Source organism: Aythya ferina, assembly GCF_964211825.1.
Source record: "Aythya ferina genome assembly, chromosome: 3".
Lineage (NCBI taxonomy): Eukaryota > Metazoa > Chordata > Aves > Anseriformes > Anatidae > Aythya > Aythya ferina.
In genome coordinates this window covers 34,519,771-34,539,265 of record NC_140298.1, presented here as the reverse complement: position 1 = coordinate 34,539,265, position 19,495 = coordinate 34,519,771, and the positions used below count along the sequence as shown (strand labels likewise).

General features: G+C 33.1%; 1 protein-coding gene across 7 annotated transcripts in view; it reads right to left on the bottom strand.

The window, feature by feature from the left end:
• DNAH8 (dynein axonemal heavy chain 8) overlaps positions 1-19,495 on the bottom strand; it is a 126,170-nt gene that overhangs the window by 34,062 nt on the left and 72,613 nt on the right. For 6 of the 7 annotated variants that reach the window (XM_084515058.1, XM_084515054.1, XM_084515052.1 and 3 more), the window contains 14 exons: positions 18,036-18,170; positions 15,831-15,953; positions 13,954-14,167; positions 13,311-13,420; positions 12,593-12,756; positions 10,335-10,524; positions 9,713-9,835; positions 7,948-8,078; positions 7,469-7,622; positions 6,826-6,990; positions 6,056-6,282; positions 5,538-5,656; positions 2,978-3,081; positions 1,047-1,223 (listed from right to left, as the gene is read on the bottom strand). In XM_084515058.1, coding sequence (XP_084371184.1) covers positions 1,047-1,223; positions 2,978-3,081; positions 5,538-5,656; positions 6,056-6,282; positions 6,826-6,990; positions 7,469-7,622; positions 7,948-8,078; positions 9,713-9,835; positions 10,335-10,524; positions 12,593-12,756; positions 13,311-13,420; positions 13,954-14,167; positions 15,831-15,953; positions 18,036-18,170 — 2,136 coding nt within the window. The remainder of the gene's footprint in view (positions 1-1,046; positions 1,224-2,977; positions 3,082-5,537; positions 5,657-6,055; positions 6,283-6,825; positions 6,991-7,468; positions 7,623-7,947; positions 8,079-9,712; positions 9,836-10,334; positions 10,525-12,592; positions 12,757-13,310; positions 13,421-13,953; positions 14,168-15,830; positions 15,954-18,035; positions 18,171-19,495) is intronic. The other variant, XM_084515056.1, reaches the window with a different exon arrangement.

The following is a 19,495-nucleotide window of genomic DNA, read 5'->3' as shown; positions in this document are numbered from 1 at the left end:
GATTTTTAAGGGTTGTCATCATTTATTCTGAGATAAATTTGATCTATTTTGTTGCTTTCTAAGCTATTATAGGTATGACATATTGTTATTTTAAATTCATTTCCTAGTAGCATCACTGACACTTTGCTTAGTTTAATAATATTTCAAACAAAAATAATAAATGATTAAAACTTCTAAACTAAGGAATTAATTTGTGTCTGCAAAATACATGCATGCCACTGTCTGGAAAGAGTAGTTACAGATAAAATATAGAATCCACAGGATAGCGCAGGAGTACACATATTTTATAAAAGCGCATTTTGTGAGTGGTTTTGAAAGTTTTATTTATATTGTTATCTATCAGTATAAGAGTAAACAACACTCACTTTTCCTTACTTTTTCCACTCATTATGGTTTTGTCACATAGGTTCTGGTAAGTGGAACAGAAGTCCTTAACCATGCAATACATTACTGATTTTTGATTTCAGAGCTCTTAAGTTATTAAGTTCAAAGTTTAAGTTTTTAAAGTTTTTTCTCCTGTTCAAAGGAGAATAATGAAATTAAATTATAGAGTGCAGCAGTGCCTCAAAATTCCTTAACTCTGATTCTGATTCCCTGGATCCTCTTTGTTTTTTCTTTCTCTCCAGTTTTAATGATTTTTTAGTGAAGGCTGACACAGCCTTATACACCTCTTTCTTAAAAGGAATATACAACTAGTTAAGTACGAAAAAAATAATAATTAAAAAAAAAATAGAACAAGAATTATTCTTTTTAATTCAGAATATCAAGATTCTAAATTCTAAATGCATCTGTAACTTTGGGAAAGATTTATGCCTGACAAAGATCAATTAGTAAGGTAAAAACGGGACAATCACTACAAAATAATCTCTATGTTTTTAGAAAGAAATTGCACACTCCATAAACATTCGGAGACATCACCACCTACAGTGATAAACTGGTGTCAGCAGTCAAAAACAACTGACAACTGCACATTGGTGAAACTAGCCTTTCTTTCACTGGTGACTCAAATAGCACAAAGCCAATGAAAATGTAAGAAATTTATTCACATTCAATGCAGCTTCTGCTTCTTCTAATGCTGGTTTAGCTGCCTCCAGTTTACTTTCTGCTTTCACTTTTTCTAAATCGATTTCATCGACAATTTTTTGTGCTTTATCTTTCACACCTTGGACTTCATTTTTTACTTTAGATGCAGCTTCAGCACTTGCTGTGACTTCTGCTAGTACCTGGAGTTGTTAATAAACACATGAAAAGCATGCATCAAAATGGTGGAACTAGTGATTAAGATATCAGCTACAAGAGATATATAAGGATATTTTAAAAATATATATATATAAGGCTAACCCCAGAAATCTGATAAATCCTAATCCTATAAAGCATGGAATCAAAATGATTATCATTTACAGAATCCTCACAAAGAAAAATTGGAGTAGTCTCTCAGCAGGAGTTAGACGGTAAAATTGATTTTTTTTTTAAATGGATAAAAGACCTTTCAGTGGCTTTCAAAGCTTGTTTTTTGTTTGTTTCTTTTTATTCTATGATGGATTTTCATCTGATTTGAATCTATACTTTTCCAATACAATAACTATTTGCTTTTTTTTTTTCCACAATAATTCTGCAAATAAAGATAAAAATAAAATAGCTAATCGAACTAATGGAGGATGGCAAACTGTCTTCATGAACATTCAGCCTTCCTTTTACTTCTCTAATCTAAGACAACTCATTTTTAACTAGTCTATTGAAAGAAAAACCCAGTGAATCCACAGAATTGTTATCCATTTGTGTCTTTATTCTTCAGTACATGTATTTTTAGTTCTATTGTACATGTGACATAGAGTTGGTGTCAGAATATATTTTTTTTTTTCAGGATTATCTGTAGGGTCAGCATTAGACCAGCATTCTGAGTGCATTTACCAGACATAAATAATGTTCTCAAATAGCTGTGAAAAGAAATAATAGATAAAAAACAAAATCCCTCTTTTTTTTTTTTTTTTTTTTGGTCAAATCTAATTCTGATTTCTACAGGCTCAATACTAAGTGGAAAGAAAAAAATATATGGCATATAAATAATATCACACTTAATTAAAATAAATAACTGTTCTTTTATTTCGTCCATATATCTTCTACTTATGATGACTCATAGGCAGTACCCTATTTAAAAAGTTGACATCCCAGAGGCTATGTAAACAATTATTGTCAGACAGATATTCCAAAATGCATATCAAATACAAATATCTATCACAGAATCACAGAATTTCCTAGGTTGGAAGAGACCTCGAGTCTATCATACTCTTCAATTGTGAGCAGTGTGAATTCATCCCTTTTCTGTCATTTTCTATCTTATGAAGAATGCAGGTTGTCCCTTAGCAATCACTGGCAAAAGGTTTGCTCTCTAGTGCATATTATATATGCACCATCAGAATATTATGGTATCTTTCAGAAAACAGAATGCCTAAAGTAATATTTGATATATGCCAGACCACCAGTCTCATGAATATATGGACACCTTGGTAATGTAAAAACAAAATACGAAACTGAACTAAAGCTGGATGAATTATGAAAAGCAATTTTGAAATACTGAAGTGCCATTGCCATTCATTAACTCATCGGCAAATAAGTGCACTTATAACACCAAATTTAATAAACTTTAGTCAAACGCGCAGAGAAATAAACAACATGTGAAGCAAAAAATTAAGCCTGATGCTTATAGGAGTGGAAATAAATGAGAGGAAAACAAGGAAGAAACACAGTCTTTGAATATGTTTATGAACTCCCACCCAGCCAGTATAATCCCAGCCTCTGTTGTTTCAAAAGTATGTGCTTTACTGACTGCTGGCACAGGGGCAAAACCTCTATTTAGACCACAATGCACATTTATTGACTTATACAAATTATGAGAGACTTCTGCCATACCACTTTACCCCACTATATATCCTAATGCTATCCACTGCCTTTTGCTATTTAGCACTTTAATCCTTACTTCATCTGCCTTTACAGATGCCACAGCCAGTTCCTTCTCCTTAATAGCAAGTTCCTGAGAGAGCTTAGCAACAGATTCACTGGCCTCCATCAGTTTAGACAGACCTATTAATTAAAAGATAAAAATCAGAAAAATGAAAACTATTTTTTCCTAATTACATAATATAATCTAGTTCTGGATACCAAATAACTTGTATCTTTTGCTCTTCTTCAAATTTTCATGACAAAGAAAGTGCATAAAAGTCATACTAACTTGATTGTGCTTTAAATTCATTTTTCATAGATATAAATAATTTCATGGGGTACCAAATGATAATAAACAAGCTTGAGTCTTCAAAAAGAAATCAGAAAATTTTTAGTTTTGGTTTGTTATAGATGTAAATGGTACCTAAAAGTGGTGTGCTGAGGATATGTTGTTTCAAAAAGACACAAAATGATCAGAAAATCAGACTTATACTGCACTTGTAACATTGAATTAGAAAATGACATCAGTATTTGGATCCATGATTGCCTTCTGACTGGGAGTTCTTTCCAGAAAGTGAGAAGTTACATGGCCCATCTTCAGAGATAATTTTATAGTTAGACTGGATGCTAGTTTCATCAATATGGAATTCAGCATGAAATGTGAGATTCAACCTGTTGAATCTCACGCAGCTTTTGTGAAGGCACAGATGACCGAATCCCCAAAGCAGAGTCACCAAAAGTAGGCTCAAAAGTCACTGCAAGATTACAGCCTCCAGCTTGTGCATATTGGAGCTTTTCTTATCTCTGGTGACAGAAAGCACAGAAAAAAAAACAAAACAACAACAACAACAACAACAACAAAAAAAAAAAAAACCACCTATGTCCACATAGTTCAGGGCCAGTCCAATAATACTCCCATATATGCTGAAGCAACAATCCATAGAGGCCTTTTAGCCTTACGCAGCTGCTCAAAAAGAGAGGTGTTTGCTCCTCTAGTCTTATTACATATTCAGTCTGTCCCACGCATCTCTATTTTCTCTCCTCTGTTGCTCATAGATATGAGCACTGATTTTTGGCTGAGTTCCACACTGCATGCTGAATCCTCTCTAGCTTCTTCTCTCCTCTTCACAACTGAATCTTAAAAATCTTACAGCTTGCCTGGAAGCAATTTCCTCAGCATCCTTTCTCCTTAAAGACTAGAGTCCAAGCACTCTTGCAATTACACCTTTGATGCATCTCATGTGTGGTGTTTTTTCTGTTCTCTCTCTCCACATTTTACACAGAAAAAAAAAAAAACTGTTACCACATTTTACACAGAAAAGCACTCTCTCCTAGGACATCTCCTGTTCTCTGTCACAGCTGCCTCACAATCAAGGTACTGCCATTCCACGGGCTCTTTATTATTCCTTAACAAAAGAGCCACTACTTTGCCACTTTCAACAATAAAGTCAAAAGGTATATTCACTAAAGACACTCACTGTGAAACAACAACAAAGTTGTTTAAAACATTCCTTTCCCCAGACATATTTTTTTCCTCATGTGTGTTACAAGATTGTTCATCCAAAGTGACAAAGCAGAAGAAAAGAGTTATTTATATCTTTCAAAATGTGTTGCTTGGGCTGATGAGCACTCATTCAGTGTACTCAAACCAGGTTTTTTCTAGAAAGCAGTACTGATCATGGAATTTCTCACATTTTTTGCTGTTTTACAAGCACCTTGAATTGGCCCTGACATTATTACGTACAGCAACGACATCTCAATAAGGAGATGCAACAAGCAATGTTATCTCAACTGACTTTGACAACATAACATTTAAATCCCCTATCAGGATAATCTCCTAACAGCTTGAAACAACTTTCAAGGTTAATCTTTCTAACCCTCTAAATCTATTTGACATTAAGTTATGAAAGACTAAGGATTAAAGTACGGACATGTGAAATAGCTAAATAATTAATAACAAACTTTTTGAGATCATTCTGTAAAATGTAGTAAACTGGAGCACATTTGGAGTCAGGGATGACCAAGTGTTCTTGTGATTTTGTAATGGTTGCCCATAAACTGACAGATGTGATTTTTCTGAGCATCAGTGCTGCAGAAGACAAACACAATCACATTCTTATTCTTTTCTTCATGTGAAGTGTATCAGTTGTATCATTAATCGTTATCTAAAAAGTATATATTTTTGCCTTTCTATGAAAAATCTTATCATGTAGATGTTTCTCTATGCTGTTAAATTGAAAAACTGTATCTTTTTTTTTTTCCCCCATAAAAATCAGGTTTCCTGAGCTGTTCTACTGTTTTTTCAATTTATAAAAATATGTCTAGATGCAAATTGCAGAAAACTGCAACTATACTCTGAACCCATTAAGTACTATTCTAAATGTAAAAATTACATCATTTCAAACAGATATTCAAAATTATAAGAAATATGAACCATACTTTTCTGTATTTAAGATCCCCATTTATAAAATGACCACATGTAAAAATAGCTCATTGCTCAACAGAAATCTGTAATGAGGCATTCAGATTGTATAGCAAGGATATCCATAGACAAATCCATATTTCCCTAGACATATCTTTATCCATATTTTGCTTACCAATTTGCATACGTTCAGCTTGTTCATTAATACTTGCTAACTTTTCACTATAAACGTCTTTGTATCCATTGATGAAAGAGAGATAAGATTTAGGTGTTACATAGGCTCTTCTTCGATACCTAAAACATGGTATATTGGCAACGTCAACTTTGTACATATATTCAATTATACAGCAATTTGGTTACTTCTAATATGTTGCCAATCTGGCAATAGATGGTAATATAAAACAAGCACTTAAATCAGTCAGAATCAATGTTCTTCATAATGCAAAGCCTCACATTCAGTTGTATTACTTTTATCCACGTAAGCAAATTTAAAGATGAGGAATAGTAGGAAGGAAGATAACAAATCTGCGATTTGATAGTAATTATTTTTATGGCCTTTGCATATATTGATATAGCACTTTCATTTTCATATTAGTCTTAAAAGAGACTTACTGGTTCATACAACACATTGAATTCAAAAACACTATCAGTAGCAATATTAGGGGGATTATTATATTTATATAAATATATTACCTTTGGAAATAATTCTCACAGCTTTCTGAAACTATATCATGAAAGAGACCCATGGTTTCTACTATTTGTGTTTTAACTGATACAGAGCAGACCATATTAAATTCTGAAAGAAAATAACTGGCTACAGCTACAAGAGCTTCCTTAGGCCATCGACTGAACCAATCCATGGTGCATCCAGATATGAGCCCAGGAAATTTCAATGAACGTGCACGGAACTTCTCACCAACCTAAAGAGAGTAACACTGTTAATTTAGGATGCAATATCTAAATTAGGTTGATCAAAATATTTAATGCATATAAACTAGTAATCTATTTTTTTTCTTGCTAATTTTCTATTTAGAACACCCTGCATAGGCTTTTCTGTTAAATATTTTGTTACATTTGCTACATTCAATATTTTACCAATTTTGAAGAAGCTAATGACAAAAATGAATCTTTCTTAATATTTCAAAATGAAATTCTTCTTTCAAGTTGCAAGCAAGAATTTCAGAAATCTGCATACATTGATTTTAATTAGGCAAGAATACAGCAGGAGGAAAAAAATGAAAATCAAGCTAACATGAAGAGAGTGATTCATCTTTAAAGTATTTTGCTTTTAAGTTCTAACAATTATACTATTACTTTTATTATACCAGCAATTATACCCCAGATTTTGGTAGTCTTTCAATGTGCCTTTATATCTCCTCAGAAATACAAACTTGAAATAATTATTTCACAATTTACAGGATAGTTTGCTAATGGAAGCAAGGAAGACAGATATAAAAACTTACCGGAGAAAAGCAGAGGACAATGTGCAAGTTCTTCTTTGCCCGAGTTAAAAAATACTCATAAAGATTATCAAATGTAGGAGGACACCGAGGCATCTCTTTTTTCATCACTGGTATTAGTCCTTGAGTGATTTCATCCAGTTCATCCCGAGCAAATAAATTAGAAATCTTTATATAAAATTAAAATTGATAAGAAAATAAATTGCATGGATATAGAGTTTGTAAATACTCTTCTGTTTACACCTGTATATCTCTCTGCATATATGAACATATATGCCTATATAAACTCCACAGTTTAGACATATTAAAAACAAATTTGTTCCTGATTTATACTTCATTTAACTCCATTAAAATCTAAAAATTCTAACTCAGAAAGAATACAGATCTTGACTGGCCAGTGAATCTTCATTTAACAAAAGCTACTGAAATACTCAAGGTAATGCTTTTCTGGTCTTTTCCTGCCTTGTATTAAAATACAGATACAGGCAGTCCACACCAAGAGCACTCTTTCTCTTAAACGTTGACACATTTTAGGGTTAATCATTATCAATTCCACAGTTTATTATGAAAATAAATAGAAATTAAGGAGAATGGTTTCTCCAGTTTCCTGCTTGTGAAGTACGTTGTCTGTCACAATGAGACTTACCTCTCCTGAAGACAGTAGATTATTCACGTATTCCAAAAATGACTCCTCTTTTATTTCGTTATCAGTGAAAATAAAAGTAATGCCTTTTCCTTCTGCTCCAGCTGTTCTATACAGAAGTTTTAAATCATCTGACAGATTGCTTACATTATAGGATCTATAAGTAATAAGAAACATGATGTGGTAGTTCAAAATAACACAGAATACTGCTATTTCCAGATTAGTGTTTTACAAATGATAGTGGAAGACCCCTTTGTAAATACACATATTTTGTCTTGGGAATAGCTAACACGTTTCATCTTTTAGAGCTCAAACTTCCTCCAATATTGTACACAAATCAGATATAAATTATTTTTTTCAATTTCCATTTTTAATTGGTCACAAAATGAAAAAGACAAGCTGTTAAAAACATACTATTATTATTGTGTAAAGAGAAAACAGCAGTATAAATTGCACCTATATACACGTCTCACATTTCTTACCTGGTTAAAGTGATCTGAAATATTTTATAGCCAGCAATATAGGAGGCCAACCTTGAAAGACTTTGTTTTCCAGAACCACCAACTCCAACAAGTAAAGCATTTCCATATGCTGTCCGAATTATCCGGGATATCTGTATTGGAAAAATAGAATAATAGTACATTGAAAAAAATAAAAATATTCATTAGCAAAATTAAAATTCTGTTATAAAACAACTGAATTTAATCAAATTAAACATAAAGAGTATTAAAAAGACACTAAGTTTTGAAGACAACTTCTCAGAGGAACATTCTTTAGGAATTTTGTGTAACTGAAATGAAAGAGTTCTCTTGTAAGACTATAGAATGATTATAATTAAGGGTATCAATAGGATTTCAATAAAGGCAGACATTTTGAGCTGTAATCTACATCTACATCCTGACTATGTTCAAAACTATAAATTAAAAAAATGTAGAAGAATGAAATATACTACATTAATTTTAAGAGTTTGAAATACTTGGATTTTTCAGTTGAAGAAACACTAAATTATAGTTTAACTGTGATTTTCTGTTTTATTTACTTTTAATATTTCCTTTGAAGTAGTTTCATTAATAAATCTCTCAGATACAAAAGCTGGATTACAAATTTATTATCTAATTGCGTTTTTTTTTTTTTTTTTCCCTCCTCAGAACTCCTCTATATATATGACATGACACATTTCTTGGCTTTATCAGTTTTATTAGTGCACTATTAGTGCACTACTACTGTTGGATGCTACAGTTTGCTTCATTCCTCATATAAATTATGTACAAAAAGAAAAGATGGGCACCTATATCAAGCCTTTGAATTATATTCATTTTTTTCCTTCAAGTAAATTAATTTTGGTTTTACATGCAGTTCCTTCTGAGCCTACCTAGACAATTTCATATTTAGACTTCTATTTTATTATTGTTACAAGGGTGGCAAAATTTATCATTACTGCAGTTACAACAGGGCTTCTCCTACTACCACTTGAACTGAATTACATATTTTTTTCCCATTCAGATGCAAAGAAAAGGTAATAATTTAATTCACTTTAGGTTAACTAGTGAATAATACAGCATCTCTCTTTTTCTTTTTTGGTTTTCATACAGCTTCTACATGTCTTTCAGTAAACAGACTACCAAGTTTAAGAAATTTCTGAGGTAACTAACACATCTTCTTAAACCAGAGGCACACTGCTTCAAACAAAATCTACACTTAGCCTTTTTTTCCCCTCCAAATTCAATTTTGACTTGGTATGAATTCTTCCCTTGTATCTTCTGTTCTGAAAAGGGATTCATTTGATCGTGAACTGAGAATACCCTACAACATTCCACTACACTCCTTATTTATTTATCTCTCTTCTCGTCTCTCATCCAGTCAGATTCTACCTCACACTGCTTTGGTCACTTGTCAGGTACAGCTACCTTTGAAGTGTCTTTTGAATTCTTAAAGATTAAAAAAATGTATATACAAAAGACAAATGTACCTCTTTGTGACCTCACCATTCCCACTGAGGGTAATCTGTATACTTCTGAACACCCAGAAGTTTAAAAAAATATTTAAAATAAGGTATTTATTACAAAATATGCAAAGAGGCAAAATGACTGTGGCTCTTTTCTAGTTCCTTCAAATGGCTAGGGAAAGAAAGCAAACAAATTTGGGGATAGGAGCTGCTTTTCAGACTATGCACCCCAAGCATAAGTTGTCCAACTCAGGATCACTATGGCAATAGTTAAACTAATACAAAAGTAACAAAACCCAAACCTTAATAAGATGTGTCATTGCATCCTTGAAAAACACCAAATCAAGAAATGATCCTCTAATACATTCATTGTATTGTCTCTGATACATTTGCAATTTTTCACAAAGAAATTCAAAGCTTGGAACCTGAAAGATTACAAATTATATATTAAAAAAAAAAAAAAAAGGAAAAGAAAAAGAAAAAAAAAAAGAAAAGATCAGCAACAATGCTAGCAGAGCCCTTCAGAACTTAAAACGCTGCTGGCATCTTTATGCATAAACTTGAGTTCTTGTTTGGGGCACACATCATGAAATTATCTTGTTAATTCACTTCAGTGATTGTACCTGTGTGTAAGCAGAAATTTTTTGGCTAATGCTGTAAAAAAAGGGGAAAGGTGAAGGAAAAAGAAGGAATGAATAAAGTACATTTGTATAGCATCATTAACTTAAACATATTTTAATATATATATTTTAATGTTGCTGAAATGACTTATTGCATACTAACCCAAAAATATGTATAAGCAGATTCACAGAAAATGTGGCAGGTATTCAACAAAGCTTCCATATGATGTAAGTTATATATAATGTACTTAATAATTAAAGGAAAACTTCGGTGCTGAGTATTTTAGGTGCAAAATGAAAATACCTCCTCATAAATTTTTGGAGCTTCAAATACAAAATCTTCTGGTTCGTCACCAGTTGGTTCAGGTATGTCCCGCAGAAAATCTACAAAATATCGCTCTTCTTGGAAAACAGTTACACCTGTATCCACATATTCTTCAATTGCTTTAGTAACAGTTTTATCAAACCATGCTGTATCCTCAGGAGTAATAAATCTAAAAATCATAGATTAGCATAATTAAAAAAAAATAGCTTTAAAATATTAGTTATATAAGGAGGAAAACATAATTAAATACTTTAAAAAATAACAAATTTTGTAACATTTCATTGAAAAAATACATATGCAATACATATCAGACAACAGTTACAAAAAATGATTAATCAATATTCACAGAAATTAAATATTTTCAATGTTCTGCAAGTATCATAGCCAGTCACTAGAACAGAGAAAAACTAAACAAAACAAAACACTAATCTCCAGCTTTTCTCTAGAAGTAGGTAATGACAAAACACTTAATTTCTCAGATGAAAAAGAATGAGAAAAGCTGAATGATTTCCCAAATAACCAGGACCAAGCTTCCCTTCTATCCTTTTGACCAGCACTGGAATAGCATAATTTATGTTATTATAGTGCTTCCTCTGAAATTGCAATGAGATAAGCAATGGTGACAATCACCAAAAAACTCTGGCCTTTATTTTTAAATGATGGAAAATGATGGATAAGATTTCCTTTTAGATTTGCTACATTCATTTTGTAAACTCATCAAACGTATCTAAGGAAAGAGGAAAAAGTGAGTAGGGCTTTCAAATTTCAAACTAGAAATTTCTAATTTCAAAATAGAATTCCTCTGGGATATTAGAACTCATAAAAAGCAATTTTACTTCCTTGGTATTCACTCCCATTTGTTAATGTAACTCCCCATGAAAAATCAGAAGGCACCTGCCAGCTGATTCAGAGCTTTCATGGAAGAAGATGAGGGATTCTAAAAGATACTGGCAGAAATTGTAACTAAAACTGTTTGATAGTGGCCTACGTTTTGCTTAGAACTCTTTCTAACACTGACCTGTAATGAAGGGCTGTTTTTTCAACCACTAGTTTCAGGTATGTGTAATATATCTCAAAGCTTTATGTATCCTACTTGTTTTGTTTCTCTTTCAATTGAGTGCATGCAAAAGTCCATATGCTAAAGTATGTTTATGAAGATTTCACTTTGTCCTTTTATAAGGAGCTTTTTTTTCAAGAGATAATTCTTTTGTACCTTTGCTCTTTCCTTTATGTTTGCAGGTTACAGGAATAATAGTGACTAAGCCTGACTGTGTTTAAATACAATGCAATTATGAATCTTAACAGCTACAATGCCAAATTATTTGCACCAGAACATATTTATATACTTGACATCTTAAAATAAATCCCATTTTAGACTTCTACAGCACTGAAAAATATCCACTCACGACAATTCTTAAGCACTTGATATTTCAAGGCCATTAGGTTTAATTAAAAGCAAAAACAGCACAATATGCCTTTTAATATCTATGGCAAAATATTTTTCATTGTTTTCACTTTAAAAAGAAAATGCAGTGTAATGAAATACACATACATATTTTTAAGTAAACATTTAGCTTTACCGTTTTAATTTTAAAACATTAATTTTATAATAAATATGAAGGCCCTTCCTCAGATAAGAAATAATTGTATTAGTTAAAATCCACAGTAGTTGTGGATATATGTTGACTTTTACTGACAGCTACATCACTTTATCTGGAATTTCACAAGAAATTGAAACTGTAGACAAAAACATTACTGAATATTTAAAACATACAGCTGACAAATGTGCTGATTTTATCACTCATTTAAGGCAGATTTTGATGACAAACTTTTTTAATCATATGGATGTGATGATTTTTTCTGTAAGGAGATCAGAGCAATTTTATAGTGCAGTCTATGGGTCACTGTATAAATTTAGGACACTGTAAAATCCTCTCTTTCACAGAGGAACTGACTGCATGTAGCCAAAGATAAGTTTTCCAAAAAAAATAAAAAATAAAAACAGTTTTGAAAAGAGTTTCAGTTAAACAGTTATTTGAAGTTTCAGAGTTCTCCCACCAGTTACTAGTCTAATCTATCAGCACATAACATAATGTTTGTTGAGACGATACCACAGTGCAGACATGCAGAATAAGACAACATGTTTCATATTGGCCTAATAATATTTGTCATGTTAACAAATGTAATGTGTATGAGCATAAAATGTATGGTTAAACTAAGTCGATATAAAATGATACCTGTCAGCAATTACTCTAGTACATTCATGTTTAAAAAGTGCTAGAAGGACAGTGCTGTTCATGCATTCTTCTGACTTTATAGTTAACATTCCTTGCCAGATTCTAGAAAGGTCTCGAAGGTTGAATATATAGTGGAATTTAGATGGTGTAGGCAGCATCTTTGTCTAAAGAAAAATATTGTTAATATTCAAGATCAGTAGCATTTAGAAAGAAATGAGAATAACAAAACTTGTACATTCATAAATAAACATTTACTTATTGAAATAAGAAAAAAAATAACACTAATTTTCACACATAATAGTTTGGGCAAACTCTTTCTAAGAAGTCATCAAAAATATCTGATCTGTTTGGAGGCATGATCTTGCACTAAATGCAAAAACCCAACTCTTAGAATGTGTAATTATTTCATATGTTACTCTGGGCTTTATAAATTAAAAGTGATCAATTATAAAGAATTAAACACCCTATTCCTAAGTTGTAGTGATTAAAGCTTTGGGTAACATGAATAAAACTATAGGAATGAATGAACTGATACGGCCATTCATCTACCTTATATACTAAAATCTAGTATTTTCCAGATTCTTTCTCCAACAATTTTTAGCTCATCTTTCTCCTGTTTTCTTCTTGCTACAGATATGTTCTTAAGGAATATGTGCCTAAGTTAGACTAACAGGCACTCTTTTCAGACTGATAATAAAATTTTCCCTATAATTTATACCTTTGTCCACTGCCACAATATTCTACCCGTCGGGATCAATTTTTTCACCATATCACATACTTCAGGACTGAAATTTCTACATGAATGGAAGTATCCACAACCAATAACACCTTAAAAGATAAAATGGAATAAACAATTAATCTCAAGATGCAGGATAAAATAAAGTAAGTTGTGAGCAATATTCCAAAAATACAGTTAAAACTAATTTGCTTTTAAATTATAGATCAAATAATTGTCTCTCTCATCCATGACTTTTCTAAACAGGTAGCATGGACACCTGTTGGTGACTGCTAACATTTAACAATATGCCATAGTGACAAAGTTAAAAGAACGCCAGCAACAGAAGGTTCTTCAGGCAATGCAGATGTATTACATGTTAACAGCAGTGCTTATAATCTTCCAGGAAATCACGATTACTTTCTGATTTTAGACAAGAAAAATCATTAATAAGAAAGATAAGCAGTTAGAGGGGTTCATTTCTGTTCCATGGCATTATTTTGCTGTAATATATCTTCAGTTGTTTCACTGGAAGCACTTTACATTTGCATGATGAGAGAGAGAGAACATAGTTTTATAAGTTTTAAATCTTTTTTTTTTTTTTTTTTTTTTTTTTAATCCATGCTAAAACAAGAAAAATAAGTACCAAAAATTTTGTCTATGGATGCATTGGATGGCAATGTACAATTGAATATACAAAACTGTCTTTTTAAACGCTGGGGAATATCATTACGGCCTCCTCCAGGATGTATCATTGCTGCTATTAATTGTACATCTACAATTGTAGTGAAGTCTCCAGGCTTATCCAGGCTGTACATTCCTTTCATTTCCATCATTTGACGAACAATTTCATTTGTTATCTGTAAGTTTATGTAACATACACATTAGAAAGGCAAACCAAAATGTACTCGGTGATAATTTAGTTTATTCTTGTAACTTTACCATTAATCCCTAGAGAATTTTAATCTAAACTCAGACTAAATTATGTTCCTTAGTCATATGGAAGATCTTGGTTTATGTGATTCTAAAACTAGAAATATTATTTCAGAACCGGACTACCACATAATATGAAACAAAATGTGCACGTATTAGTTCCATATTTTGCTATCAGGTATTCAGCTTCAGAGTTTCAAATTGTGCATTTAGTCTTCCATTGGGAATCCTTAGAAGCAAAACGCCTTATTCTTTTCTAAAACAGAAATCTGCTTATTCTGAAAAGACTATTCACTTTGTATTTTACTCTACAGCATCTGTATGGATCTGGAGGCACCATAGAGTTACCACTATAGCAACTGCTCCAACAATAATTAGCAAGCCTTATGTGCTCCAACAAAGCCATGAAGTGCAACAGGGCACTCATCACAAACCATCATCCCATAAAAAATATTGGAGAAATATCTTGGGACCATGATCAAAGATAGAGATCCTTCCGTAACTGAGGTTCTTCCTATTACTGAGTAATGCCTGGGCCTGTAAGGATTTTGCCTCAAACACAGCCACTTGCCCACATTATAGACTACGGTTAAGCAGGTCAGTGTTGTGGATTATGTAATGCTACTTTAAATTAAAATAATAATAATAATAATCATTTAAAAAAAAAAAGATCTTAAGTGAGAGCAAATGATGCAAACCAAATAATTGATATAGGCTAGCATTTAGGTAAAAGGCCAAATTGCAGTTCAGAGAGACTAAAAACACACACTTGGCTTCAATTTTTACAAAAACAGCTTTCTAAAGTGAAGAAAAGGAACTATTTCGACTATATAAATTTACTTAGATCCCTACTGCCACTTAAATATTTGTTCAAGCCCACTCTCAGAAAGAAACCTACTCCCCATACTATAAACAAACAAGCTTAATGCTGTAATTACTCTTAACCCAAGCTCAGAGCCTCACAGCCAGACAGCCAAAGGATTCAAATCTGTACATGGGTCTCCCATTTGAGCAAATTGAAGAAAGTAATGATAAGCATACTGGCCCTTTACATTATCATAGTAATTCCAGAAAACCTAGCATCTTGGTCTAGAAAGACTTCAGACTTACTATTGGAAGGAACTATTGAATAGTTTTGCCTGATTTGGGATCTGTGTAGGCATACGAATGCTACAAACCCAAACTGTAGACAATGGCTCATCAAAAGCCAAAAATGTTTAATCAATTTGCAAGCCAATTTGTTACCTTTTAAGTTGGACACAGCCTTTATTACTTTTTGCAAGGTATCACACTTCTGTTTGGCAGGAAGTTTGCTTACTGGTACTATCAAATTAGTGTCAAACTTTAACAATAATATGGTATTTTAGTACAGCAATGCTTTTATTTAGTCTTAGAAAAATATGAGAAAGTGGAATAATGTAAGGTATGACACTTTTAACCTACTTCTTTTTTTTCATTCCATAAATACATCATAATTAGAAAGCATTAACAATTAATAGTAAATTAAAATTTTGAGTATGTCCACAGACTTCTACATATATGCAAAAATAGCAACAGTATGATAATAAATTGTACTAGTTAACAATGTACCTGATCTCCCCATTCATTGATAATTGGCATATTGATATCATCAATAAAGACAGTCATTTTTCTGCCTCCAGGAGGTCCATAAGTACTTCCAACACGTTTGTCCACATAACTCTCTATTGTCCTCTAAAAATTAAAGAAAGTCCTTGTTTTTTATCTAAAGCGACAATATTTAAAATGTATTGTTAAAAAAAAAAAAAAAAGTGTCACTTTACTTAACCAATGATTTCATCTTTCCTCTTTCAGCTTTCATCTTGAAGGAAATCTATCCATCTATTTATAGTATGACAGCAGACCATATAAAGGCAACTTAGATTCCTTTTACAATAATTTCCCAGATGTCTTGTAGACTAAGTAAAGCAGTATTTTAACATTTTGGTAGCAAAAATCTTTTACACTGAGTTTTGAACTGAATAAGAAGCAGGATGTGATAGACAAGTAAGACACGGATATTTAATTGGAATATATTTTCAAAGCTCTCAGCTCAATGGTCTTTCTAAAGGTACTTGGACTTTTAGAAACAATGGCAGAAAAATACCTTAAAAGATGGTAGAAAATGCTTTCCTTAGACAAATAATTGTTTTGGTTTTATAAGCATAAGTGTTGTTCTATATGAGGAATATGGCATATACTGTGATAAAGATAGAAGTATTAATAACATTTTTGGAAAGATCGCAAACAGAAAACAGATACAAGTTTTATCCAGCGTCTTTCACCATGGAAAATATTTAGCTCCATGTTCTAGGATAATTGCATATAGAACATCCTTAGCATTAATACATCATTTTGGAGACATTTAATAAAAGTGAAACTGCTAAGAAACAGAAAATGATTATATTAGAAAATAAAAATTTTGTTTCACAGCTATCATATCTAAAATCAACTTGTTTTTCAAATAGCCTCAGAATGACAACTCAAACTTCAAAAAATATTTTGAATGCAGCTCTTTCAACTGTTTAGAAGTATTTCAACTGTTTTTTTTTTTTTTTTCTCTTTTTTCCCAGCTACATTTCTCTCTTAGAAATCAGTATAGTGAACTATGTACTGAGCTAGCTAGCTGAAAACAAAAAGCATATCTTCTGAGGTATCACAGGACTATAGCAGAGACAAGGCACAATAAGTTCCTTTCATAGTGTCTTTGTACCAGACAGGAGGAACCCATAATATACTAAGTGAAGGACACTGAGACAAAGATACTGACTGTTCAATTAATCTTGCATGCATGAAAGGATGCCTGCCTTATTTTGCTTCATAGTTTAATATATACACCATGGCCAGACATCTTACACATAACAGAAAAGCCCAGCAGGTGTTCTATGAGTTTGCAAATTAAAAAAAAAAAAAAAAAAAAAAAAGAGAGAGTGAGAGAGTGTGATTGAAGTTATGATTTCTCACCGTTTACTTAATACCATTTTGAATTAGTTTCTTAAAAACAAATACTGGATTTGGGGATGGAATTTGTAAAATCTGCTTCATGAGCAGGCTTTTCAATTACAAAATCTTCCCCGATGATTACTCTCCTACCAGAGCATTCTCACCATGAATTCATTGCTTTCAAGAGGTAATGAAGCCAACTAAACTTACAGGATCACATCCTAGCAAAATAGTATTGAATCATAGTGCTGTGGTATATCTTTTCTACCGTCATCCTTTCTACCACTTGAAAAGCTATCTGTAGTATTTGTGAATATTTATATGGATTTTTTGCAGTTCTTTTAGGAAAGGGAAATTTTATAAAGTTTCAGTGCTAGAGGACCCTCTGTCATTGTACTAGTCACTCCTGAACTGAGGAGAAATAAGATGATCTGCTTTTTTTTTTTTTTATTAAACTATATATATATGATTAAAAACTACTGAATCGGAAAAAAAAAAAAAAAAAAAAAAAAAAGATGAATTATAAAAAAATCTTTAGTCTGAAGAGAAATTAAGAATTTTCAGAAAAAAATAAAAATACTAAAAAATGGATTCTTAGAATTACATAAAGAAAAAGCACTCGGTAATCATGCATCTATATGAGTGAACACATTTTATTCTGCTCTGAAAAAAAAAATAATTTTAATAGAATTTTCTGAAGTTTTTAAGTGATGTAGAGAAAAAAAGTTCCTTTAAACTTTATTTCTCCATCACTTATTTTATCATCAGAATTAAGTACATTTAAATATTTAGCTAGGACATAATAAACAAGATTTGCAAAAGTTATATTTTTACCTGAAACATAAATGGTTCTGTGGCAGATGAAAAGTTCAGACATTTTGACAAATGTTCTTCTGGATCATACTTCTTCAAGTATGCCTTAATCATGACTGTCTTTGCAGTCCCCTGTTCTCCTATGAGCAAAACTGCCTGCAACAGACATTTGAATAGCATAAGTAGCATCAAAACTATTAACTAAGTATGCATAACAGAATTATTTTAGAGAAAGGGATACTTTCTGTGCCTAATTTTGAAGGATATATTATTCTGGTAGTTTTGCTATGTCTCCATATGCAGTGATACAGTATGTACTTTCATCCCATCTCAATTCTCCAACATAAATTAGGTATTGAGTCAAAATAGAAAGGATTAAAGTGAGAATGTACTAGAGAGTTTACTTTATTTTTTTTTTTTCCCTCTCTGTAGCTTAGTGCCTTCTACTTTCTAACACACTCACTGCAGACTGCTGTAGCAATCTCTTGCAGTGTATGACCCTTGGAAGGCCTTTTTATGACGGGAAGCAGTCTCGAACGTCTAATCTGAATGTAATCTTTGGTTCATTTTTGACACATGCTCGTGATAGGATAATTCTTTCTTCCTGGTATTGTCCTGAAACCAATTAAACAATTGCTAAAAGAGATGCTTTAAAACAGATATTTTAGAGGTCAGATCAGAGTCAGCTCCAGTTGGCTCCAAAAGGGATCTGCTGCTGGCCAGAGCTGAGCCAGTAATTGATGTTGGTTGTGCCTCTGGGAGAGCAAATGTAAGAAAGGGGAAAAAAGTCTGCTTCACAACAACAGCTGGAAGAGAGGAGTGAGAAACAACCCTGAAGACAGAAAGGTCAGTGGAAAAAGTGGGCAGGAGGTGCTCCAGGTGCTGGAGCAGAAGTTCCCCTGCCACCTGTGGAGAGGCCCCTGGTGGAGCAGGCTGTCCCCCTGCAGCCCATGGGTCCCACATGGAGCAGATCTCCACACTGCAGCCTGTGGAGGAGCCCCCAGTGGAGCAGGTGGATGTGGCCTGGAGGAGGCTGTGGCCAATGGAGAGCCCCCGCAGGAGCAGGCCCCAGGCCGGACCTGCAGCCCGTGGAGAGGAGCCCACACAGGAACAGGGGTCTGGGGGGAGCTGCTGCCCGTGGGGGACCCGTGCTGGAGCAGTTTGCTCCTGGGGGATGGACCCTGTGGTATGGAGCCATGTGTGCGCAGTTCTTGAAGAGCTACTGCCTGTGGGCAGCCCCCACAGGCTCAGTTTGGGAAGGATGGCATCCCACGGGAGGGACCCCAAGTGGAGCAGGGCCAGAGTGACCATGAAGGAGCGGTGGAGACGAAGAGCCAGGGACTGACCTCACCCCCCACTCCCCATTCCCCTGCACTGCTCAGGGGAAGAAGGTGGAAGATGGTGGATGGGGGGAAGCTGTTTTTAGTTTAATTTAGTTCTTACTGCCTTGTCTTCTAGTGAAAGGCAATAAATTATATTAA